Raw genomic sequence first — 25,689 nt, 5'->3', positions numbered from 1 at the left:
GGTGAAGATGGGTTGGGTATACTCTCTTCTCTCCTCCAGGTTGTGTGTGTGTGTGTGTGTGTGTGTGTCAGAGGAGAGAGAAAGAGAGAGAGTTTGCATACTACCAATATTTCTTTTAAATTTCAGGGTTGTTTTTCCCTCTAGATTAAGATGATATCTATATAAAATTTGCAGTGAAATTCACTTACAAGTTACTGAGATTTTTGATGTGTTTTGTGAATCCCTATGCTGTGTGGCAGGGGCATGGAGGTCCTGAATGGTGTAAGAGTGGAGAAATCGAGCAGAGCACAAACAAGCTAAGTGAGCACACATGCATTCATTTCTTTCTGCCGGATGTGATGTGACCAGCTGTTGGAAGTTCCTGTCTTGCCCTCCTCACAATGATGGACTTTTCCCTCTACTTGTAAGTTACAATAAACACATTTATTCCATATGTCGTTTTGTGTCCTGGTGTTTTATCACAGAAACAGAAATTAAATTAAACTAGAGCCAAAATGAGGTGACAAACACCCCCAAAGTTGGATACAATACCAGGTAAAAACTATAGAAGGAAAAATTAAGTTACTAAACTAATTCTTGAGTTTTCATTTGGTCACAACTTGCTATTGTTCATTCTGGTACTAGAGTGAAGTTTGTTTCTTTGGCATGCATATTGTTTTCTGGCTTGAATTGACCCCCATATCCTCAGTGGATCCACATACTGCAGTGAAAAGAGAAAACAGAAAAAGGAGTGTGGAGAAAGGTAAAGAGTATCTCTTGTAAGTGACACTACAATTGGAGAAGAAAAAAAAGCAAAATAAATACAAGATAAATATTGCAGCTTAGTGTTAGCTTATGCTATAGAAATATTGATAAATACTTCTCTACTGACTTGCCTCACCCAATAATTGGTACTCCGTTCATATTCAGTCCATTTCTCATCTCCGGAAAATTACAACAGAAACAAAATTACCCCCTAGCAAATGTGTGATGATATGTATGAAGGTTGATCATGAAAAACAAGTAGACAAATAACAAAAATAAAAAATACATCCCAAACAGGTCTTTTTATTTAACATAAGGCCAAAGAAGCTATCAGGCATTGCTGAATACTGCCTACTAACTGTACAAAATATTGACTGCATGCCTCGCAAACACCAGAATATCCGCTGGAATGGAATAGAAATAAATAACTTCTGCTATAAACACATGAAAACATATCCAACTGTTATCTCTTTAAACATATTGTAAATAAAAAATTACCAGCACTTCTACAAAATAAATATTAAGAAACCATTGACATAGTTGAAATGCACTCATATAAATTAACAACTTTAATTACATTAGCCAAACAGACATTGGTTAAAGAAATGCATGTAGTATGCAAAAGAACCCACAAAATAAAAATAAAAACAAACAAACAACATCAACCACATAACATAAAAAGTTTTAGACCAAAACAGGTTTCAGATTATCTTGGCTTTCATAATTATATTTTTCTTTTAAAGAAAAATACCAACCCATTGTCAATGCACTGTTTTTTCAAAGCATTTAAATAGAGGGTAAAACCCATTGAAAATTAATACAGAGGAAATGATTCACTTTACGCATAAAAATAAATAATAATATAGCTGAGACATGTGATTTGCTTCTGCTCTTGAAGATGTGAACAGCATCTAAGCATTCATTATCTCTGACCCATCCAATAGCTTCTCAGTGATAAGGGGTTTAATTTAAAAACATACAATGTCCATCCCCAAACCTCCTGCCCACATCTACAAGTCTCACTTATGCGGGTTTTGGGGTGATTACCTTTTTCTCTATATTGAAAAGAGAAATTGCCAAAAGACCCAAGGAAATCATATTTTCCAAGTGACCACAACCATTTGAATGGATGTTACTTTATCTGAGGCATATTTATTCTCTTTTTAGTCACCTCTTGAGTTCAGTCCCGCAAACGTGAAACTGTTTTGCTTATTCTGCCTTTTCAGAAAACGGAAGGCCTCTCCTTGACAATGGAGTGTGGAATCAATCTTAAACGAACTTGGAATTGTTTGGTCTCCTAGGATAAGGAAGTCCCAATCATTGTGCTGGAATTTGTTTTATTGGGGGCGGGGGGAGATGTCAATTAAGCTTACAAGTATTTAATGTTTAAAGAGATATTGAGCACAGATGCTCTTCGGAACTTCAAGAATTCATGTGGGCAAGTACTTAAGAATTATCCTAGAGAAAGTGGGGAGACCAGGTAGAGCCACTCTAATACTTGGTAAAGCACACCATGAAGAAACTAAGATGTTAGGCATTAAAAGCTTTTTGGTTTGTACTATACAGCTCTGTGAAAAGACCAGTTGTTCACAAGACTTTGTGTTTCCTAGATTGCTAACTCTAGCAAAAATAATATCTCATATTGTTAAAGATGTTAGCAATTTAAATTCTATTGCAAGGCCATAAAAATTTGATGAGCTTAGATGAAGTTTATTGGTATGTGACAGCCAAGTCACTCGATCTCCAATTAATACACTGTCCTGTGGAATCGCATTTCTTTCTAGACTCAATTACTGTGGTTACTAATTAAACCCGAGCTTACCTCCAGAATATCTAAACTTTAAAGGGCTTTAAAAGATTGCAGATTCCTCTCAGACGGATGAGAACTAGTATTAGTAGTTTCATAAATCCTGCCCTTCCCACTGTCTAGGCCATCTTCAATATGGCACAGTAGACCTTTACACAGTATTTCTATAGGTCCCAGCATTGGGTCCAGTAACAAAGAAACAGTTCAGAGGGCCCTAAAGTTTTTTGTTTTTTTTTTTCCATAAAAAATTGGCAAAGTTGAACCCGGACATCTACCTCCCCTCAATTTGTCCTCACCATGCCATCTGTCCCCACATGCAAGATCTCCAAGGTCACTAGACCTTAATTATTATTCATTTCTTATGCAGTACATGCATTTCCTGCATAAGACAGGGAGGGCCCCTGGAACACAGTAAGTATGTTTGCCCAGTAACAAGACTAAAGTAGTTTGCCTACATACAGCCTAATGTGAGAAGGTATACTGACTTAATATATATATAATATATATTGACTTAGTTTATTTTTAAGAGTTAAACCAGCTTTTGTAAGATTTAATTTCTCATTGGCATCTCATTTTCCTACAATGACTTTAATCTATGGACTGACTTAATGCTAAAAGCTTCAATACTTTATAAAGTACTGAGGAATATAGCTTTTTTTTTCAATTAGAGTTTTTTTCATTTTTATAAAGTTTTTCAAACTTCAAACAAGTCCGTAAAAATAAGGCTCTGTATTTTAAATACATAAATGAATAATTTATTAGCTGTTTTAGACAAGCAAAACACTGGACTAAATTAGAAACTTGGGTTTAAGCGTGTATTTTGATCTTTAGAAGACAATCTTTACAGTTTTGCCTTTGAAAATATAAACTTGCACATCAAGAATTTTTGGCTGCAAAATAAAATATTAGAGATTTGTACAACTATCCTACTCTCTGGCTCCTAAGTGCTCTCTCCCTTAACTCCCACTGTCTTAAATACTTTCCTGCTTATTTTATTATTTAAGTAGTAACAACACTATTCAAAAAAAAACTTTTATTCTAGCCTAAAAATATTTTTTTCTGAAAAAGTTTCTGATTTAAGATTGATTCCAATAAATAATAAATAGAAGTTGAAAAAAAAATCAGCCCATTTTTTTTCATTAACATCCTGTTTTCCCCACAGGGGATAGCTTGTAGGGAGCAGGGTTGAGGAAGAGGGGAGATTTCATCCTGTACAATTAAAGAGGGCCTGGCTGGATACTCACTAGGATTTTCAGGCTTTTTCCCATCCAAATATTTGAAATGTACCCACCTAATACAGAGTAAAAGCAAGAAAAATCTATCACTTATCCTTCTTACAAATACTGTGTTTTGCACACAAACATTCATTGCTTTAAGAACATTAAAAAAAATGACAGCCTGAAGTGCTTAAAATGTGTATGGACATGGTACAGAACATGTATATATACACACACAGGTACGCATATGCACAAGCCATGTATATATACACATACAAGCATGTAGTCTCATGAATTTGAACTTGATAATCCAACAGTGTACACTACTGTACATCCAGTAGGAAATGTCCTGTTTCATGGATGTAAAAAGAGTCAAAGCCCAAACCTCTCAGGTCTTTTAAGCCTGAACACCACCCACCTAACTCAGCCTTAGATCTCTGCCCCTGACTCATGGCGAACGATACCAACCACAGATAGACTGTTTAAAGGCTCACACAAATGTCTTTGGTGTATGTGTCTATTTTTAAGGTACAAAATAATAATAATAATTATAATTATAATAATAAAAATAGCTATTTTTGTGTGCTGTAGCAGTTCTTTTATAGCTCACATGAAGTGCAGCTCTGAAACCCCACCCCCCACCCCCACCCAAAGAAAATACTTGTTAAATAAGGATTAGACAGGTCAAACACCATTGTAGTGCAAATAGTAAACGATAAAAAAACAACATTTACAAAATATAGAAATGTTTGAATCCAACAGATGGACAAACATGTTCCTTTCAAGTATCTCTCCTTGAAGAAAATAAAAATTAATCAGGTTACTTCCAATACAAAAAAGTCTCTCTTTTTGTCCTCTTTCAGGTAAACAGTTTCAAACCTATTAGGTTGCATAGTTCTAAGATCATAAGCACCTTAACGAAATGTAACTAGGTATTCTTTATTCCTTGATCTTTTGCTCTTTCCATTCTTGTTCTCAAATGTTTTATGTTGGTTTTTTTTTTGTCTGGTGGCAAAAGTGGTACAGAAAAGAAAGTGTGACCACCCTCACAGAATTGTTCTCTCACCAGTATGTGTATGCATGTGGTGTGTGGAAATGCCTCTGTGTGTGTGTGTGTGTGTGTGTGTGTGTGTCTGTTTGCGTGTGCTGAAATACACAGAGATAGTGTCACATAGACATACTTATGACCTGGGTAACTGGGTGGGACTGGCCCTTTAAAACTCATGGCTTTCTAGACGTTATTTGGGTTGTGCTAGCCCACATTACTGCAGAATAGACAAGTAGACTTCCAGGCTCGCAAGGGAACCACAAGAGGCAGGAGAGAGGACAATACCCAGTTTGGACAAAGCCGATGCAATCAGTTTGGTTTTGGAAGAAATGAAGGGTACACCATTCTCTCTTTTCCTCCCAATCCCTGTCTCCTTCAACGTTTCATTTCTGAGCCCTGGCTTAGAATATTTTCCACATCTTCCTTCATCTGTTTCATTAGGTTTTGTTTTCAGTTTAGTTTTTTTGTTTTTGTGGGTTTTTTTATTATTATTATTATTTCTATTTTTCTGGTTGTTTTGTTTAATTCAGAAACCTTATATTTCTTCATTTTGCCACTGTCTTCTCTGAACTTTCTAGATCCGTTTCCTCTGGGACCTGGCATCTCTAGGAGCAGCCACACTCCTCCACAATCATGTTCTGAATGTCCTTTTTGATGATGTTTTGACCATCATCATAATACAGCATGGACATGGGTCTCAGCTTGGTGGGCACACAACATGACTTAAGGTTGGCAAAGGGGCTGTGACCCCTCATGCGGTAGTGGTTGATGACCGTTGAGTGAAAGGAGAGCGAGGACCCAGAGGTGCCTGCTATGTGGCTCGGGCACTCACCCTCACAATAGTTAGCATGGTAGCCAGAGGGAGCAATGATCCAGTCATTCCAGCCAATGTCCTTGAAGCTGACAAAGAACTGTTTCTTACAACAGATGTTGACCTTGCCGTCGCACTCCAAGCCCCGCCTACGCCTGCGGTGAGGATGGTCTTCCGACTGCCGAGCCTGCAGCATGAGGAAAGGTCTGTGTGACTGTTCCTTTTCTTCCTCCACCCCTCCGTCACCTCCATCCTTCTTCTTCCCATCTCCATCCACTTCCTTCTTCTTCTTTTTGCCCAGGAGCACCAGGCTGGCACCACTCTCCTGGCACTGCTCACAAGCAATCCGCACGTCCAGGGAGCTCTTTCCCTGGTCCAGCAGGCGCTGGATGCTGCTAGACACTGGAAAGATGTGCCAGGTACTCTTCCGAGCATCGACCACTTTCTCTGATAACAACAGTTCACTCCTCTCCCCCTTTAAGCCCATTTCCTCGGCCTCATCCCCCATGTCCAAGCTGCCCTGCGGATGCTTCTGCTGCTGAAACAGACGGATGGTGACTTTGGTCCTGGTCCTGTTGGCCTTGGGAACTTTCAGGAAGAGCCAGACTTCTGCACGTTCCACGACTGACAGGTCACTGCCTTCCTTGGAAATCTCAAAGTGCAGCGTCTTTCTCGCTGAGCCTGAAGATAAAACACAGGAGAGAGAGAGAGAGACAGAAGAAAGAACACTTGTTAATTGTGAATTGTACATCTATCATTAACTTCTGGCAGCAAGAATCTTGTTATCAGCTCTCTCATACAATGCTCAGTCAGCAATTTACTACCCACACATGAGATAAACCTGCTTCCATGTGGCCACTGAGTTGAAAAGAGTTTTACAGTTTTGAAATGAAGAAAGAAAATAATGTATTTTTTTTTACATGTGAAACTCACCTGAAATGTAAACTTTGGTGTCTGCAATGCAGTTTTGTTTGAACACAGTTAAGTCTTTATATGTTGCCCATGAGCTTGCTTTACTTATACAGAATCAAGTAGTTACGGGAGACACACTAACAGAGACAAGTTTGTAGACCCTGTTCTGTAATGAATGAAAGCTGGGGCTTCTGCGCCTATGTCATTCACACCTTCATTTTAGTTTAATCTACAAATAAGAATGATAAGCTGACATGTGCCCAGGAATCTCAGGTTTGAGAAGCTCTAATGGAAAAAAAAAAAAAAAAAAAAAACATAAATGAAACCCTATGGAAGCCTTAGCAAGTCATGGAATTATTTTCTCACAAAAAGCCAAAGACCTTTTCCCTGCATCTATGTGTGGGTCACTGTGGGCCAGACTCTCTGACACATCTTCTTTCTGTCACTGCCTGAGCTAACTTCTCTGTCAACCTGTCCCCAGTTACGGCAGCAGAGTTTTCACCAAATGACCCCTGAAGCTTTAAGTCTGGCTTCTCCCAGGTCGTTTCTCTGTTAAGCGAAGAAACCTTCCCTAAAAGTGGGTCTGATTGTGCTCCTCATCTAGGTCCATGTCCCTGCGGCCCATCTCTTTATTCCCTGGGAACCCTACCCACTCAACACACCTGTAGCAGTGACACTGGTTGTTCCTGTGCCATCCAGGCCAACCAAAACAATGCTATCAGTTATCTGACTGGCCCTACTTTTAAACTGCCTTCCTTTTCTTCACCCTCCATGCCCTCACACCTATTTAGTTAGGACGCCTAAGGGCTTAGGTCTTATCTATCTCATCCTGTCCTGCTGTAGTAGGAAGCAGAGGGTAGGTAATTGTCTGAACACTAATTAACAATGGGAGCCTATTAACACTGAGTTGCATGAATTTAAGAAAGCACCTCTTATCTCTGAATCCTTTATTTTTGCCTCTGTTTAGAATGCACCAAATAAATACCAACAGCATACTTTACTTTCTATCAACTCTTAAAACAGAAGAAATCCTAGCAACTACTCAGATCTATAGTTCTAGCTTTAGAGCCAGAAACTTATTATCTCTGTCTCTTTTCACAGACGCTTGTAGGTTTATTGTGCAGCATCATTTATGATAAGAGACACAATTTACAGTAAGAAACAGAATTTCTTGATTAAGTATATATTTTCCTCCCATCCACATTACCTCTGGAAGGCATAGAAAAGCATGCTTTCTTTTACCTGATCATGTCCCTATTCATAGCTGTCTGCTGTATATGGCTCACATATAATCTGGGAACAGTCTTCAAGAGGTCCATCTTTGACATCACAACTTCCTAGGAGGATCTCCCTAACTGGATGCCCATAGCTAACAGAAATCCAGCTCTGCTCATCAGTAGAGACGTTGAGATGTATATGATACCATATATTTCAGCACAGTTTCAAGTGCTCTTGAAGAAAAGCTTTTCTTTTGCATGATCCCAATCTCAATCCCAAACACTCTAGATTATGACTACAATACTGATAAATTTACAAAAGCAAGGGTCAGAGAGCACTGACTATAGTCACAGAGAGCCCCCTGGCCTCTGCCTAGAAGTTTGCCAGGAAGATGGGGAGGTACTGGCATTCCTCTGAGTGACTTCACATTTTTGTTAAGAGTTAAAATAAATTATAAAGATATATTTATTCCATAGCATATAAAAGCAAGGAACAGTGAGGAAGAGACACATGATAATAGTCTTTAAAATGAATCCTATCTCACCCTTTGCTAAGGTTGAGCGGGTTTGTTGTTGTTTGCTTGTGTTTATGAGAAAGTAAAGGCTACGGGAAGCAAAATCTAAGATGGTAATTGCAGCAGCTCATGAAGTGGTAGAGTACATGCTGACAGAGGGGTCCAGAGAGGTTGGGGTAAAGAAGGGATAGGTTACAGGGGGCTTGGAAGAGCACAGGTTTGTTCACTGTATGGGGCGTATCTGCTATGCCTTTGGGAAAAAAAAATATCAACTAGGTACCTATCATTTTCCTTCCTGCCCCTAGGCAGGACCTTTTCTAAATATGTGAGGGATCAGTCCACATACAGAGAGAATAGAAGTAGCTGCTAAATTAGAGAAGGCAGAAGTGGCTGCTCTCTCTAGGAAAGAGCTCCTGACTGGCTCCTGGCTTTCAGGGTTCACTGGGTCTCAAGGCGACCTTCTCCCCAACTATTCTGTCCCTGTGAATGCTTGGTCTAGGTGTTAGGGTAAGGGGCTGATAGCAGCACTGAGCTGCTCACAGTACTGAGATGCTCACACTGGTCTTCCCATGAGCAGTCCCGAGCTGAGGACTGCAGATGCTGGGGTAGGGACAAGAGAGGATTCATTGGCGGACTAGAACAAGTGACTATGCATACGAATCGCTTTTTATCACGGCTGAGGCCATGTGCTCCTGTCACAGAGCCCGAAGGATGGCCCCTCATTTCATGGGAACAAGTTTCTAACGCATGGGGTAGCCCCACCCCTTCTTCACGGGCGGCTGTACTTGGAAGCAAATGATTTAGTGTTCCAGCAAGAGGATCGTACAAAGAGAGTGCTCATTAGAGGGGGCTCAGTCTGTCAGGTGTTCTTACACCAGGCTCAGGGAGTCATCATAAAACGACTTTCAGGCCGGTCTCGGCTGACAATTAACTGCAAGCCATTGCTTGTGTGTCACAGGGAGGCAAGGACGCTGATTTACGCAGCAGTTTAATTATCCAGCCAAAAGCCTCTGCTCCCTGTGTTTGTATCCATTCTAGCTTGCTTCATCTCTCCCCCATATTTCTGACATTTGGATTTTCCCCTACTAATTGACATGCCTGTCCCCTCCTTCTCCTGGTGTCCATTTCTGGAACTGCTATTTGTGTATTGCATGATATTTTATCAGGGGGGGAAAAAATAAAACTGAGATTCAATTTCATGAAAATGCTGTTGCCGTCTGCCCAGGAGGACAGGGGGAGGAGAGTCAAGTCTTCCTCCATCTACCTCATGCGCAGGTACATTTTATGAGTTCTATTGTATTCTGACTTATTAAGCAGTGCATTTTCTTTTTTTCCTTTTACCTTAGCTTTCATTGCAGAAGGGTGTGGGGAGAGTGAGGTGGATGGAGGCTGAGGTGGACTGACCGTTTATCAGACCTGTTGGCTTCAGAAATATATTACAACTGTCACGTTAGTTACATAAGGGTACAAAATGGAATCAGGAAATGTTCTATTCCCTTTATCTCTATTACCTGAGAGAAACTGCTCTATTGCAGTGATGCTTCCAGGAGGCCCTGAGCTGAACATGTAATGGTTTTGAAAAGGGGAAGAAAGATACCTGAGGAGGAGACGTTCAGATCAACTTCCCATCCATTTCAGGCCTGACTTAAATATCTGGTGTCGTGAAACCCTGAAATGAATGCCTCCCATGATGCTGCGTAAGCAAGTATGGTACGCGTGTGTACAGGTGTGTGCTGGGCTCCTCCATCAGGCCGCAGCTCTCCAGCAAGGGCTGCTTGCCCGTAACCTCTCATTAACCACTCCCTGGTAGCATTCTTTTCCTCCTCTGTGCTATTTTTTGTCCCGAGGCTTCTGAGCAAGGCTTGTATCACAGCCTGCTCTGTCTGAGTAATTCACTAAGAAAGTCCCACGCAAACCCATGTGGGTGATCATATCTCATCGTCTAAGCCCATGGGAGCTTGGTGGACACGCACCAAAGCCGAAGAAGACAGGCAGAACATTCGGTAGGGACCGATTTTGTACCTTATAGGGAATACCTTTGAAATGCTGCCTGGTGGGAGGGCTGGACAGAAAGCCTAAAGGAAGGTTGTATGTAGCTGTATGTAGCTATTCTCTTTTGCTTTTGGGATTTTTCACTGCCTTGATCAGGAAGGTAGGCCAGGGCTTAAGTAAGCAGGCTCCTTGCTTCCTTCCCCAACATTAGTATGCAAATGGCACCTACAGAAAAGTCCAGGTCACAGCTCTGTGGGCTATATGATCATTTCCAGCTAAAGAGTCAATATACACACAAAGTTTAGTTTAATTAGCCTGCTTTTCCTCATCAACATCCTGGGTAAAATAGGCTGCCCTTCCACAAATAGCTAATAATTACATCTCTGCGAATGTGGAAAGCCTTGCCATTCACAGTGCACATTTAAACTCACCATGAGGGGAGCACAGCTCTGCTGTAAAATACATGTTACTTCACTTTTCCTTCAACTTCACCGAGTTTCCCTTGCCTGAATATGGTGCAGTCAGTAGCATGAGGGGCCAGCAGTACAGCCTGTGTATTCTATGAGGCACTAAGACAGCCTCTGGATGGCTTCCAGGGCTTTCTGCAGAAGGCAGGTCTGAAGGGTTGCTCTTGCTCTGACCTACAGTGGAGACTCTTGCCTGCAGCAGATTAGCCTGCATGTATAAATTAGCCTGTCTAACCCTCTAGCTTTAATACCTCTTCTTGGGATCCATTTTTGAATTATAATAACTCTTCAGGCCTGAGTAACTTATCATCCACTGCCTCCTTTATTTAAATAACGACAAAAAGGGTTAAATGTTCAAAAAGAGAGAGAGAGAGAAGTCTTACTTTATAATATAAATAGGAAAAAAAAAATTCTCAAGATTCAACCCCAGAGTCTTTTTCCAGAGTTCCTCAAAACTTTTATACTTTTAATTTTGGACCTAGGAACCAGTCAAGCATGAAGAATTCTGAACTAAAGCGAAGAGATCATGCTCAAGTTTGATGTAGCAGGAGGGCCAAGACAAATAAGTATTTTCATGCAAAGTGCCTGGGAAGCTACTCCTTCTCTCCATGTGAAAACTGCATCTCTCCCCTGACATCTCCCCATTCCCACTACAGTACACCCACTCCACAGGCAAAAAAACCCGTGCTCATGTCTTTGCACATCCTTCCCCCACGATTTCTCTCCACACTCTCAGCTGGGAAACAAATGCGTCCTCAGCAGCTGAACTCCGTGTTCCTACCAGGCGTTAAATAAATAGTCTTCTCCCCCCCTCCCTGTTGGAAGTCACTTGTCATTTGTCCCTTGTGAAAAGCATTGATAAGACAGGCAAACTAGGGAGCAGAATTAGGGGAGATGGAAGATGTTTTTCCTAAAACCCAGGCGACCGTATTAGGGAGAGACTGTGTTCACATCAGTGTGGCTGATGATTCATGCACATCCCCATCCCTGCTCTGTTTGTTTTTGAAATGTAGCACTCCTCTGCTGCCCATGGAGCTTTGGAATGTTCATGTGGACCACAGTACTGCCATTGCTGTGCCTCTGTCTGGCTTAATGTCTTGCAGGTAGTTGTACACCTCCCGGCCCATAAAAACTCTGCAGAAAGATGGAGCTGCAGAGAGGCAGTAACTGGTATTCTTCAAGATTAGGGTGCTACAGGCTGGGGCTTCAAGTAGCCACAGAACTGCCTTTCCCAGATTAGCTGATAGAGATGAAGATTTAGGGATGCGCCCTCTTGTGGCCAATCTTTCCCAGAATTCAAATAAGTGGGAAACCTTAAAGGTTCAGAGGTTTGGTGAGGTGGAATTCAGAAGACAGGTCAAAGGAAAGGTGTGGATGGAGCTGTGAAAGTTTAGTCCACTCTGAGATGGCTTTCTGGAGTATGCAGAAGTAGTCTTTGGTTGAGCTGATGTCTAAGTCAAATCTCCTGTACCTGGGGTCCTCCAAGAGTCAAGATAATACCTGGGCAGTATCTACTTATTCAGGTATCACTTTCTTTGTTTTTCTACCCTACATAGCAAGCAATCCAATAAACTAATTGTGAAAACCAGAAGCTAACCATGGCAGAATCTATGTAGACTCAATGGCAGGCTATTACCGTACATTCACTGAGCAACGACTATAAAAAAGCAGAAGTTGATAAAACACAGTGCAGTAGCCAAGGTCTCTGATCTCAGTTTCATTGGCAATTTAGGTCATAGCCATTGGATTGGTTTTAGTCATCCATACTGCTGTTTCTTTGAAGAAAAATTAGCTCTCAGGGTTTGGAGCCAGCCATGCAATGAATACACTAACTTTGGGAAGTACTCTTGAGGGACATCTATATAAATAAAAATCAGTTTTATTTATTGGAACAGATTTCAGAGAGCTTAAGGGTGAATGCCTGATAATTAGCCAATGCAATCCAAGTCAGTTTCAGAAAGCTGAAACACCACCTGAAGGCAGTAGGATGAATTCGTGTAAAAGACCTGTCTTCTGTAGCCCTTTGGAGTCCCTTTATTTGCATGTTTTTGTCAGCTTAATCTAATAACCTTGAGTGAAGAAGCCGAAATAAAACATACGTCTTGTACCAGGAATTGTACTATTAAAGGGTACATCTATGGTATGTTTACAGGTGACATTCATTGACTATACTCTATGTCAAACAAGTGGTTATAAAGGAAAGGGGGAAAAAAGCATGCCCTTCTCTAGTTTTTGAAATATGTTAACATGCTAAATAGCAAAGTAGAATTATTGGAAAAGCAATGAAGCAGATCATTGCAGTTCATTTTCATATATTTGTTCTAATTAACCAGATGGTAAATATGTTTCCCGAATAGGCAAAGTGCTTACGTCATGCTGTACGCTACTTGGAGAGTAGATTGTCCCTACTAAGATCCTTACTTACATCTGTGAAATTATACTAAATCAACCTGAAGTCAGTCTATGCTACTTCTCACGGAAGAAGATAAGCAACTAACAAAAATACTATGTTCCTGGACTAGAAGGGGTTTCCTCTTACAAATTTCACACTCAGTCAATGTGTGAGTCCAGGGAATCACCGATGTAAATAGTAGCTCATTTTCTCTCAAACTAGACAACAGAGAAGCAAAACTGACAGGATCCCATTTAACTGAGAAAGTCATTAGCTTTGAAAAGGCCATAGGTAAGAAAGTGAAGATGGCCCATTTCTTTGGCCTATCTCTAACTGCCAAGCGATGAATTTTCTGTATGTGCCTACTAAGTCAGAAGGCTGGAGTGCTAGCATCTACGGTGCAGTTAAATATGGTGGAAGTCACACGTACACTTAGTCACATGACACAGTAGAGTCCAAGTTAGTGGAAAAAGCAACTGGAGCCAACATTGGTGAGGGTTGTATATAAAAACGTATATGAGTCATTTCATGTCAGGGCCAGGACCAATCTCCTAAAGCACAGAACCCATCCCCCCCCCCACACACACACACCAGCCTATGTCATAAAGCTTTTCTTTCCTACCTTCCAACTAGGAAAGGTGGAAGAAAATTAAGTGGCAACCTCATAGGTCCAACCTGTCCTTTTCCTCAATATGGTTCAGAAAATAAAATCACAATGACCAGGGTTTGGGGAACTCTTTCAACAAGAAGCTGATATGTGAGAAAGTTGAACTGGGACAGGGCTAGGCTGTCTAGGAAGCTGGTGGGATACCAAGGCTTCTCTCATAAGAAGCCACCAAGCCAGCAGTCTGCAGCCTCCCCACATCTCCCCTTCCCCCAAGGATGCCCAGGTCTTGCAAGGTTTTCTTGAAAACAGAACATCTGAGTCAACAGGTTTTCAGGATTGGAAATTCTGAGTGTTGCCTTAATTGTTTACACTGCTGCAGCAAACTTTTAAACAAAATCCTGGGAGTCCCTGCACATGGTCTCCTAGCCATATGCTCCACCAAACAAAACAATGCCATTCCTTTCAAACTGATCCTGCTCCTTAGCCTGGCGATTACCATCAAAGTAGAGAGGTATTATTAAAACATCTGTGTGGCCAGCTCCCACAGACTTGCAGGAAGATCTGTGTCCTCCTGACTATGAAGAGCCAGTTCCGAGGCTAGGCCCTAGGCTTTGGACAGGTATTTTCTACACAGCAACAGGTTACTTCCGTCCTGAGCCAATGATTAGAATCTACTATAGTTCTTCCCCTTAAGGATTAAGTACTTCAGCTAGTGTCTGGGAGCACACTGTCAAGGTCGCATTCCTTGGCAAAAAGTTTTTAGTAACTTTACAAAGAATAAAATTGGGTTGGGGGAGTGAAGATTTTTTTGTTGTTGTTATTGTTGTTCGTTTTATTGATATTGTTGCTTTTGTTTTTATTTTGTTTTTAATCTGAAAGCAAAAGTGTCAGTGTTCTAAAGTAGTCACTAATTCAATGCCAACTGCCCTGGGAGTGGCTCTTTGCTGTCTTGGGTGTGTTGTGCACAGAGGCAGGCTTTTGAGAGGTGAAAATGATTGTCACTAATAAATATGTCCTGAGTCTGGCTCCAGTGCGGCCCCAGATCAGACATTTAAAGAAATTTGTTTTCAGACAGTAGCATCAGTGCCTTTGCACTTGGCCCCCAGGCACTCTCACTCCTACCCAAGAAAAAAACTTTGGATGGGGTCCAGATGCTGCCTTTGCACCCCAAAACCCGAATGCCCTGCTTTCATCTGTCTGCTCAGATCTGGTTTCCCAAGCAGGGCAGCCCGGGGAGCCCCATGCAGACTGCCTTCCAGCTCCAGACTGGCCCAAGAGCTTCCTCTCTGGGTAACCGCTGAGTTTGTTTAGCAAGTGTAAGCTAGCCATAGCCGGGCAGGGCTCCCTGGCAAAGAAGTCCTTTTCCCCCTCCGCTGTCTCTCCGTCGCCACCGTCACCTAATAACTAATAACCTTCCCGGGAAGTCTCTAGCTGGAGGGAAAGAAGTTCCTGCTAGGACTGTCAACGAAATACATTTCCCTGCCCCCGCCCCCACCCCCAAGCCAGCACCCACCTGACTCGGCAAAGGTGATGATTTCCGAGGTCTGCTCCATGAGTTCATTCATTTCGGCCCTCCTGCCAATGTCGTCCTCTATCTCCACATACCCGTTCTCCCCCACTTTACCCACATGAAGCTTTCTGATCGCGTTGAGAAGCGCCGCCTTGGGCACCGGCTGGGTGACATCGGGCCTCCTCTTCAGGTGCAGCATGTTTAAGATGTGCTTCTTGACGGCCTCTACCATCTCCGGCTGAGAGTTAGGTCCGTCCTTCGGAAGGGTGGCCAGCGCACAGGACGGGCAGTCCGGGGTTGCGCCGTGCCCCTCGGATCCTGGGGTGGGGGAACTCCTCACTATAATCCAGCAACTTGCCAACAGAAATCCTCTCAGCCAAAGCAAGGGCATCCTGGCAGCAAAAGTCGTGTGTGGTTGCCTTCTTTAAAGGCCCTGCTTTTCCTCCCCACCCCTCACGCACAGGTTTTTTTTTTTGTTTTTTTTTTTTTTTTTTTTTTGGACTTTTTTTTTTTCCTTCTCCTCTTCAGCAAATTCTCTGGAACAAGAGCAAAAAGTTTTCTGTGAAGTTTTGTTTGCAGGTTCCCTCTCTGAATGCAGTCAGTGCTGTAGGTTTGTGGCTGTCAGGGAGGAGAGTTCTGACTGTCTCCGAGTAAAAGAGAAGGAAGGAGGGAGGGAGAGAGGGAGGGAGGGAGAGAGGGAGGGAGGGAGGAAGGAAGAGACAGGGTGGGGGGAGACAGAGACTAAGAGAGGATGGGAGGGAGAGAGACAGGGAGAAAGGAGAGAGGGGGAGAGAAGACAGAGGGATAGGGGGAGAAAGAGAGGGAGAGCAAGGGAGGGGGAGGGAAAGAGGGGAGAGAAAGGGAGAAAGGGAGAGGGGGAGGGGAGAGAGAAGGAAGGAGGGAGAGAGAGGAGAGGAAGGGGAGGGAGGGGAGGGAGGGAGAGAGGGAGAGAGAGAGAGAGAGAGAAAGAGAGAGAGAGAGAGAGAGAGAGAGAGAGAGAGAGAGAGAGAGAGAGAGACGGATTGGCCCTAAGTGAGTGAGTGAATGGGAGAGGGAGGGCGTCTGTGAGTAAAAGCTGTGACTAGGGAGGAGGGACAGCCGGTTTCTGACAGGCTGCCTTCCCGCTGCTCCCTGCTCCTTCACGCACACCTCTCTTCAAATCCTACCATTCTCGGGGTGGGTGGGGGCGGGGGGATTCTTCAGTCGTTTCTACAACAAATTCTCCTACTCCTGTTCACTTTTGGTCTGGGGGTTTCTTTCTTTTTCTTCTGTTTTTAATTTTTTTTTTCTTTCTTTCCCTCTTTATCTGCTCAACCCTTTCTCTTGCTTCACCTTTCTTCTTTGGAAGTGGAAACCCAAGCAAACTAAATGCACTGTTTCTATTCACTGAAATAACTTGATTGGAAATTGCGCCCCCCCCCCCACCCCCAAGTCTTCTCCCATGGCCTTGCTCCCAGAGTAAACACCCATCTGGCCCTGCTGGGTATCTGAGGGAGGTCCTCAGGTAGCTAGTTCAGGTCAGAGAACTGGGGCTGGGGTTGCTCTGAGACAGCTGGTTGCTCTGCCTCACAGAATCCAGAATTCCTTTCTGCCATTCATTCATATTTAAATGTCCAAGGTCCTCATGCCAGCAGGAGATCTGATGGGACCTGGAGCGCAGAGAAACTTTTGTCTGGGGTCATATAATACACTCTGCTTTTGCCAAGTGGGCACCACAGCAGGGCATTGGAAGGTCCCTTGGGCAAGCAGCATTTTACATAGTCAGTGAAGCTACTCACCTCTCTCTCTCTCTCTCTCTCTCTCTATCTCTATCTCACTTTCTCTCTCTCCCTCTCTGATCTGGATGTCCATGTATTCACAAATTATAGCCCACTTGTCCTGGCTTCACAGATAAAGCACAGAGTTCATTTGGCCTTTCTCACATTCTTTCAAAAGAAGTGTACTCTTATGATATAAAAGTGTACTCTTTGCCTATAAGGAAAGAATCTCTAAAATATATTCGCAACTTATTTTTTCTCTGGCGTGTGCTAGCTTTGTTTGGTTGTTCTGCTTGCCCCCTCCCCTCCCCAGTCTTGACCATAGCATCCATGGCAGGTTGCCTGGCTGCTTCGTTTCTCTTCAAAGTAACAGCAGAGCTGAATTCATCAAGCACTACAGTATTCTCAGATCAGGACAAATGTGCATTTTAAAACAATGCCTTTCTGAAGCTTTTTTTGTTTAAGTCTGCATACCCCCTTTTCATTTTCTGTCTTATTGCTTTTATCTTGCAGAAGTATCTTTAAGGCGTCCATCTGTTAAAGCTGTCCTTCTCTCTCAGTTTCTTCCCTACACATAAGCATTCTTGGTTTCTGTAAATACATTCTGCTTCTATCTGACACCTACTGTGTGCACAGCATTCTAGTCTAGCAAACCAGGTCAGGAGGACAGAGTTAATAGGTGTCAGGACTACAAGCAGAAGATCTACATACAACAAGAGGTTAATAAAACCGTGAGACTAGGTTAAATCCAGGTTTGACAGGTAACAATGCTTTTCTGAATCGTACAAATTCTACACTTTTCTAAAGCAACAACGCACAAGAACTTCTTGGTTACAAGCCCTCTGACACCTTTGCAGGGCTGCGAGGACTCTTAGCTCCAGAAACACCAAGGACTCTGCTGTTGTAGATAAGACTGTCCACATTACCTAAAACTCCCATTTAAAAAAAAAAAAAAAAAAAGGAAGACTGGCTTAAAAAAAAAGTTGAGGGAATAGGGGCATGGGTATTATAATGGTTCAATAAGACATCTTTGTATTATAATAACGTCACCCACCTATTTGGAGTTACAGATACAGAACCCGGAGCATTCTGTGGTGCAGTTAAGTTTTACGAGACAGACTAACATAGAGCTAAAAGTTTAATGACTCTAAACAACTTGAGAGTCCTAATAGTAGCATTTGGATAACAGCAACTTATCAATGTTTAGATTCTCTCTGCATGTGAATATGTGTGTGTTCCCTGGATTTACTGTTTGCAAATGGAACTCTTAAAAATAGCTTTCTCTTTGGCATATGTACTTGTATATGTGTGCTGAGTAGGTTGTATAAACACATAATCTATTTGCATGCTCTAGGACTATTAAAAAAAAAAACAGTATTAACCTGCCTGCACAATAGAAAATGACACAGATTACAGTGCCTACGGAGGTGCCAAAAAGTTGTAAAAGTCCTCTTAGCCATAGTGACTTTTAATGTGTAGAGAGCTCATAAGCAAGAATTTAAAAAGCATTACCTTTTGGGTCCCTTCTGTTTTGCCAGCCGGCTCTTGTATCATGAGGTCAGAGCTGTCTGAGTTCTTCTTCATGGTATTGGCACTGTGAAGTTTTATACTGTAGTACTTAGTTGTACACTCACACATTGGTACCTCTCAAAGAAGAGGGCTGGGGCTTTGTTTAGGATTGGTTAGAATCAGCATGACATCAGCAGATGACTAGTTTTTCCAGTGTGAGACATTTCATAATTCATTATCTAATGGAAATCTCTCTCTTGGCTTCCGAGACACTACCTGGGTGATGCACTGAGCCAGCAAAGCCCGTGGCTATGAATAGTCTACCCTTTAGAAAAAGAAGAGAACCGAATACACACATCCCCAAGAGTGTCCAGCTTTGACTCTTTCCTACTCATACATACACTTCTCCTTATATTCACATTCAGCTTCATGTCTGTGCATAAAACATCTGTTACTTTATAAAGTTTCTGTTTGCAAAGCACTTTACTTTTTTTACAGCAAAGAAAACTCATAGGAACTCTAGTTTTATAGTTGTTATTTAAATAAGCTCTTTTTCTTGTGGAAAAGCGCAGGGAAAATCTGTATGTCCATGTGTTGATGGTCTCCCTGCCTTGACTCACACTATTAATTTACACCTTGAAATTGAATGCCTGCTTCATACATCATTGATCACCTCAGACTCGAGAAATGGTCCTTCTTTGCAAGTGAACTCTGTAAGCATCCTGCCCAGACCTTTAGAATCCCATCCTAACTGGCAAAAAAAACAAAAAACAAAAAAAAAACAGTAACAGAAAATGATGCATCTTTTTTTAAAAGCTAGAACTTCAAGACCTATAACTGACAAACATTCTGAATATGAGTTTAATGAAAAGAAGCGAACTCTCTTTGAAAAAGAAATAAAGTTAGGATTGGGGTTTTCTTTTTGGGGGGTGTCACACTGGCGGGAAGATAACACAGGGAGGAGGAAGGCTCCGATAAGCACCATGAAGAAGGGCTCTTGTTCTCAGAAAGGAATATAGCTGAAGCACTGTCCAGGTTCTCATGACAAGTTGGATAAAATGTGCAAAATTGGGAGCTAATGAAAGCCATATGACCAGATAGGGTGTTTTGTGTGCCGGATTTAACATGCATAAAATAAACTTTTCACTGTGCCCACAAGCGAAATCTAGAGGCTCTGGTCTCCTGATGCACAGTGGGGGAAGGTTGCTTTATGACACCAGGCGCTGTCTGTTCCAGGGTCCCTCTTGACTAACACACCCACCGAAGCATGGATGCTAGCTATCTGTGGGGGAGGAGGGGAGAGGAACATTCTAAGAACTGCATAGGAGAACTGAAGTAGGAAAGAAAGTTGCGGGGAAGACCAGAATATGAGGGGCAAAGAGAGAAAGAAACTCAGTGATGGTCAGTTCCCTACCCACCCCGGGATGAAGACAAACTCTTGGACAAGAGGCACTTCCGTACTACCTGGTCATAACCTCTGAGAGTACAAAATCACCTCCTGCCTCACTCCTGCCTCACTCCTGCCTCTTAGGGAAAGAACCACTTGCTCCCGAATGTAGAGAGGGTGACCCAGAAAAGTGCCCGGATCAGACCCCAGCTCCGAGGCTCCCTCACCATTTAAGCTCAGGCCTCAGTGTTTCCATCTATAAAGTGGGATCTATAAGTTCAGGGTCAAAACTCAGCGGTCACAAAGGAATGTCTTTTCTGGGCGTCCTGGTGGTTTCTTAAGCATGGTGTGTCATGAATGTTGTTCAGGACCCTGACTGCAGGGGCTACTCCGCACGTGTCGCCCTGAGACCCTGTTGGCCTTTGACTCCACGGAAGTGCCCACCTGCTAAGCCAGTCTAGCAGCTATGACGTAGCTGGATCCCCCAACCTCAGAGCTGAACCACATTTGGGAAAAGCCTCCTCTCTTTCCGTGGAAATCAAGTTGGGGGTGGTGGAGGAAGCGGGCAGGTTAAAATAGCTTCTCTGGAAAATTCTAGGCTAAGGATCTGCGTCCTCCCCCCTACCCCACCCCCCCGAATTTCAGGGCCCAGGCAGGGCGTGCGCTGGTCAGCGCAGCTCTGAGCGGGGTTGGTTTCTCTTTCACTTCCTGCCCCTCCCGCGGAGACTCCCTGCACCCAGGCCCTGTCCCTTCTCAGCCTGCCACCGTACCTTGAGCAGCACCTGCTGGCAGTTCCCAGGGATCACTCCCGAATGCGCAGCTCCAGCCCGGCTCGCGGGACGCCTGGACTCAGGGCCAAGCCGGTCCAAGCGGCCGCCTCTATTTTTACCCTGAACACCACCAAGGGCAACTTCGTTTAAAAGCGCAGCTCTTGATTTTCCCCCCCTTTTGGCAGCTAAAGAATTCAGGGAGGGGAAGAAAAAAAAAATCACTGTTCAGTGAGTGCAGCTGGGAATCTCTGATCCCAGTCCTCGGTGCCAGGGAATGTCAGGGACCCGGACCTGCAGTGGGGCTGGAGGTCTCCCGGCCGTCCCAGGAGAGCGGCAGCGCAGGCCCCGCGCCCGCAGACTGCCCCTTTCCCGAGTGTGGAGTTCGGTCCCACCGATGCACTGGCAGAGTGGCCCGCTGCCACCGCGCTCTGCACCTAGCGGAGGCGTTCTGATTTACTGGCTACTTCACAAAGCTCCAACTCCAAGCTGGCCCTGTGCTCGCCTGGAGGAGCAGCCACTAGCGAACCCGGGGAGCAGCTTGCTGTGAGGAGGAGCCCGGAGGGAAACTGGTACCTTATTTTACTGTAATTGCAAAAGGAGCGATGTGCCAGAGATTTATATTTAGAAGTTGTATGTTTCTACTTTTATGTAAATGGAGCAATTAGGGCCTGTCTTGTTTCTGCTAACTCGGATGCGTGAGCATTGCTGGGGAGCTGGTGTTTTCAATCACAATTAGTGAGCTGGTCAAGAAACAAAGTTCCTTTGAGGATAGAGCTCCTTTGTGCCGATGGGGGAGACCTGCGTTTTAGTGCTGGTCTGTGGCTTGCGGTGACACGTATCTCAGGGGCACGGCTAACTCTGGTCTAGTGTGTCTGCCCTGTGCAGCAGCTGGGCCCATATAAAGTTGGCAGAGATCAAGAAGTGAGAATATTCACTTTTCCTCTCAGGCAAACCGTATGTCCTTAAGCTTTCATCCAGGCTATTAATCGCTCTTCCCTCACTATTCCTGAAGCAAGGAGACAGGCCTAGAAAGGGGGCCGTTTGCCACGACTCTGTGGTTAGCTGCTGCTCACAGATCCTATGATTCAGTCAAACATGCAAGCCAGGGGATGTGGACAACCTAAGCAGGTGACTGAGCAGTGTCCTCTGATTCAACCAAATGACAGGAGGCTGGTGGTTCAGAGGCAAGGCAAGCTGCTGACAACTCAGTGTTTGATTCCTTCCCATGGGGGAAAAATCTGTTTAAAAAAAAAAAAAACCCCTCATGATTTCTGCCTCAGCCCCACTGGAAAAGTGAACTTGAAATGTGACTGTGGAAACGGAAAAGCTCTTCAAGGTGTTCTCAGCAGCTAAGTGTTATTCTGGGCTTAGGAAGGAAAACCTGGCCTTCTGGTTAGTAGTGACCTCACTCCCCCCACAGGCAGCTCTGCATGCAGAAAGCATGGGCAGGATTCTCAATGATATCTAAAGCAGTAAAAATTGTGGGAGTCCCTTTTTAAGCATCCCATCAAATGGCGTTAGTAGAGTGTGGCCTTGGCAGACCTGTCTGTTTCCAATAGGCCACAGCCTGCAGCCAGTTTGGGCCAAATGTTTGATACCAGGATTTGAGCCAGAGATGGAGCCGCACTTTGCAGTCAAAATCAAGCGAGGGGTGAGAGGTGGGGGTTGTGTGCTTCTAAGTTAGATCAAAAACGAGTAGTTCAAAACAGGGGTGGAAAGGGGAGCATTCAAGTCCCTCTGAAATGTATTGGATACAACAAATAGGAAATAGTTAACCCCAAACTCCCTAAGACTCATCATTTTTCTCAGAACTACTTGAATATCCCTCCAGGCCTCATGCTGTCTAAGGGGGCCTGTTCCCAGAGTATCAAAGACTGTTATCTGAACAGTGGACCCAGATGCTATAGCTAAAACAGGAAAAGAAAAAAAGAAGGAAAAAAAAATCAGTAAGTAAACTGTTGTTCTTCATTCCAGAACAGTGGTTCTCAGCTGAAACAGTTTTGCTCCCCGAGACATCTGACAATGTTTTCAGCTGTCACAACCAGGAAGGAGGTGCTACTGGCATCTACTGAACAGAGGCCAAGGATGCTGAGTGCCCTCCTACAATGCACAGCACAGGACGGTGCCCACACTAGAGAAATTTGCAATGACTATTCAGCACAGAGGCCCTGAGTTAGAGTCAGGATTTTAAGATTTTACCCAATTCCCTTCCCATCTGTGATTTAAGAGGCCTTGGAAACCCAAGTCTATAAAACTGGAAAAGAATCCAATTATGCTAAGTATTAATGATTCAATTGACCATGCTCCCTCCTTCTTGTGTGATGCCCAATGACTAGAGACTCACATCAGACTGACTTTCATAGGCAACTTTGCTATTCCCACCAACATCCTCATGTGCTCTCAATACATTTTCTGCCAGTTGTTTTTTTTTTTTTAATTAAACCAAGGGCAGTCTCAGTGGCAAGCAACAAATCTAGATGAGCTGACTCATACCCAAGGTATTCAAAGACAAGACTCACAGGAACTAAGTAAAGAAAGAACTGGCCTCTTCACTTTACCGATTTAGTAACCGCTCGATCAATGCAAAACAATGAATTCCTCAAAGTAAAATTTGCAAATGTGAGAAAGCCACCACTTATCTTAACTTAAAAAAATAAATCCTAATGTTCGTTCCAAGCAACATAATATCCTGCAGGCACCGTTTCCTATAAGGAAGAGAGGGTGATAAAGGCAGACTGTGGCCCTCCAGGTGCTGCTTCTCAGAGAGGACCCATACGTGACTGTGAAAGACAGAGACATGGACAATAGATGGTAACTATCACAGACAGAAGCAGCCTACCACAAGCTCACCTAGATCTGAGTACTGCTCAGAAGATGAGGGCTACAGTCCCAAGTTCATGGCTTAGCTTCTGAATGGCTCAGGTCATCCAGAAAAAGGAGAAGGTAAGTCAACGCTCATTCGCCAATGGCCAGAGCCATGAGGGGAGTTTCTTAGACATCATGACGCCGTGTCCTCTCCTCCAAGATATGAATCATAGTCTATTCAGGTAAATGGTCATTTTAGAACCAAAAGCCTCAATCAACTCCCAAATGATTCATAAATGCCTGGATTTCTTCCCAAGAATGGCTAGTACATGCAAAAGCTCAATAATCGCATGTAACCTATCGAGAAACTACATAAATATGCCTTCTCAAAGTTCTAACCAACATACATATGTTCATAAATTGTCATAACTCAGTTTAAATGGAACCAGGAAACATCTGCTACAAAAATTGATTTATTTCCCCTTTCAAAGGTTATGGAAAACATTTTCAAAGGAAGATAGAGCAGAGTGTCACCATCCTTTTCCTTACCTGGATCCCCTAGGTTAACAAGTCCCATATTCCTGGCTTGAGGACACAAAGATGAGGACACAGAGATTTAGCGTGTAGATGCCATTAGACTGATAAGAGAGCAGAGACTTTGATTCTAATCCAGTTTCACCTAGCCACAAAGATACCTCTACAACCTGTTCTCCAATTATAGATCCAAAATGTAAAAGCCAATAAAAAGCTTGAAGCTGTCGTGTGTGTGTGTGTGTGTGTGTGTGTGTGTGTGTGTGTGTGTGTTAGTTTAAATCAGTGGATTGCTACCTCCTGCATGTCCTGATAAAGTCCAAAGGTTGTGTCCCTCTGTGGGAGCAGCTCTCTGGCACGTCTAAGCCACCGTGGTGTGTTCTGTTCTTCACTGCACTGTGACCTCTTCTGCAAATGCTCTGGCAGCCACCTGGCCAAGTCAATAAATATTCCCAGGTGCCCCCTCTTTAATCTCTGGAAGGTCAGGTTTGCAAAGGTGGACTAGCAAGCAGGATTCTGTCAGCGTTAATCAGTTTGGGGAAGCAAAGTGTAAAAACGTATAATAATCTTGTGTAGTTAAACTGGGGTCACTAAATTCTATAATCTTAAGCTTTCCAAAGACAACTTATGGCCACAGTCCATAAGCCACACTTACTCATTCCTCCTGAAAGATGGGATAGGATGAAAGAACAGTTGTTCTATTAAAAAGAATAATCTCATCTCTCAAAGACCATTTTTGATCACAGTTATGAAACAACTGGAAAGCCAACAATGTCATTTTGGCCAACACTAACACCATTCAGCTATGGAATGAGAACAATTAAAATGGTGCTCCCTATAGAGAAGAGTTCACTCAATAACTTCCTTAACTTTCAAGGAGCTTTTGTTTTATTAGATGCTGTTAGCTTCATGTTAGTCACAGGGAGAAAAAAAAAATGCCCACATGCACACGCACGACTAAATGTAGTCAGTTTGCTCAGCTGCTGCTGACGTCACTGCTGCCCACTAGGAGTGAGTTACTGTAATAACCCCCTTTTATTAATCATAGGCTGGAGGAAGCACAAAGTGAGTGACATCATTAGGCAAAGGGCTGGCTAACTCATGCTCCAATTTACTCAGCTTTATTCTAACATTTCTCAAGTGTCATATGAAAGTGATTACCATTTCACACTTTCCCCTCGGAGCAGTCATCCCTAACCTTCAATTCTGACTCCCAGAGAAGAGTTGGTTTTTCAGATGGAGCCATGCAAGAGCCAAAGTCGCGCTGAGGGTCCTTATTTCAGAAAAGACTATCCACAAAACAGCTTCTTCCTGGGCTGGAGGTGGAGGCAGTTTCTGAAGCGATAGATACCGTTCCAAATGACTTTTGCTTCGCTACGACCCTGGTGGCAGCATCCGACTGCAGAAGACGGTTCTGGTATGCCTGCAGGGTGACCTAGGCCTTGGATTCTACACAGGCGAGCTCCAAAATGTGAAAATTCCATTGGGAGACTGGCGAAAGTTTGCAAACAACCACATGGGATCCTAAAGTTAGAATGTATAGGGTTAAATTCACTATTTTCAGACTTGAGGACTTGTGAAGAAATCACTGTTATCAATAGTGCATTTCCCCTGATGAGAGATCACTGGTCACAAGATGCGTCCTCTCGGGACACCAATCGTGTGGAGATGAAGGCATCATGGCAAACCCA

At 43.3% G+C, this 25,689-nt stretch overlaps 1 protein-coding gene and 1 long non-coding RNA gene across 6 annotated transcripts in view; one reads left to right on the top strand and one right to left on the bottom strand.

Annotated features, from left to right (window-relative positions):
* Positions 1-1,027: 1,027 nt before the first annotated feature.
* Inhba (inhibin subunit beta A) lies at positions 1,028-24,158 on the bottom strand. 5 transcript variants are annotated; one of them, XM_021650789.2, is made up of 5 exons: positions 24,017-24,158; positions 20,663-20,847; positions 18,509-18,590; positions 15,243-15,775; positions 1,028-6,308 (listed from the first exon to the last, which is right to left on the bottom strand). In XM_021650789.2, exons 4-5 carry the CDS (start codon positions 15,628-15,630, stop codon positions 5,422-5,424), a joined length of 1,275 nt encoding a protein of 424 aa, XP_021506464.1. In that variant the 5' UTR covers positions 15,631-15,775; positions 18,509-18,590; positions 20,663-20,847; positions 24,017-24,158; the 3' UTR covers positions 1,028-5,421. The 5 variants fall into 5 exon arrangements, with proteins under 5 accessions (XP_021506464.1, XP_060228662.1, XP_060228664.1 ...); XM_060372679.1 differs by lacking the exon at positions 24,017-24,158 and adding an exon at positions 20,954-21,207; XM_060372681.1 differs by lacking the exon at positions 18,509-18,590.
* Positions 6,306-25,689, top strand: part of LOC132649265 (uncharacterized) — a 114,259-nt gene continuing 94,875 nt past the window's right edge. Inside the window, exon 1 of the long non-coding RNA XR_009587705.1 lies at positions 6,306-9,546. This is a non-coding gene — a long non-coding RNA (uncharacterized LOC132649265). The remainder of the gene's footprint in view (positions 9,547-25,689) is intronic.

The sequence above is a fragment of the Meriones unguiculatus genome, chromosome 19 (genome assembly GCF_030254825.1).
Source record: "Meriones unguiculatus strain TT.TT164.6M chromosome 19, Bangor_MerUng_6.1, whole genome shotgun sequence".
In the NCBI taxonomy this organism is placed as follows: domain Eukaryota; kingdom Metazoa; phylum Chordata; class Mammalia; order Rodentia; family Muridae; genus Meriones; species Meriones unguiculatus.
Note: the sequence above shows the minus strand (reverse complement) of the source record. Positions and strands in the feature narration are given on the sequence as shown.

Excerpts from the sequence above, each read along its gene's own strand:
- Inhba (XM_021650789.2), bottom strand. The coding sequence starts at position 15,630 with ATGCCCTTGCTTTGGCTGAGAGGATTTCTGTTGGCAAGTTGCTGGATT. Across the intron at positions 6,309-15,242 it reads CATCACCTTTGCCGAGTCAG|GCTCAGCGAGAAAGACGCTG; the intron begins GTGGGTGCTGGC and ends TTTTATCTTCAG.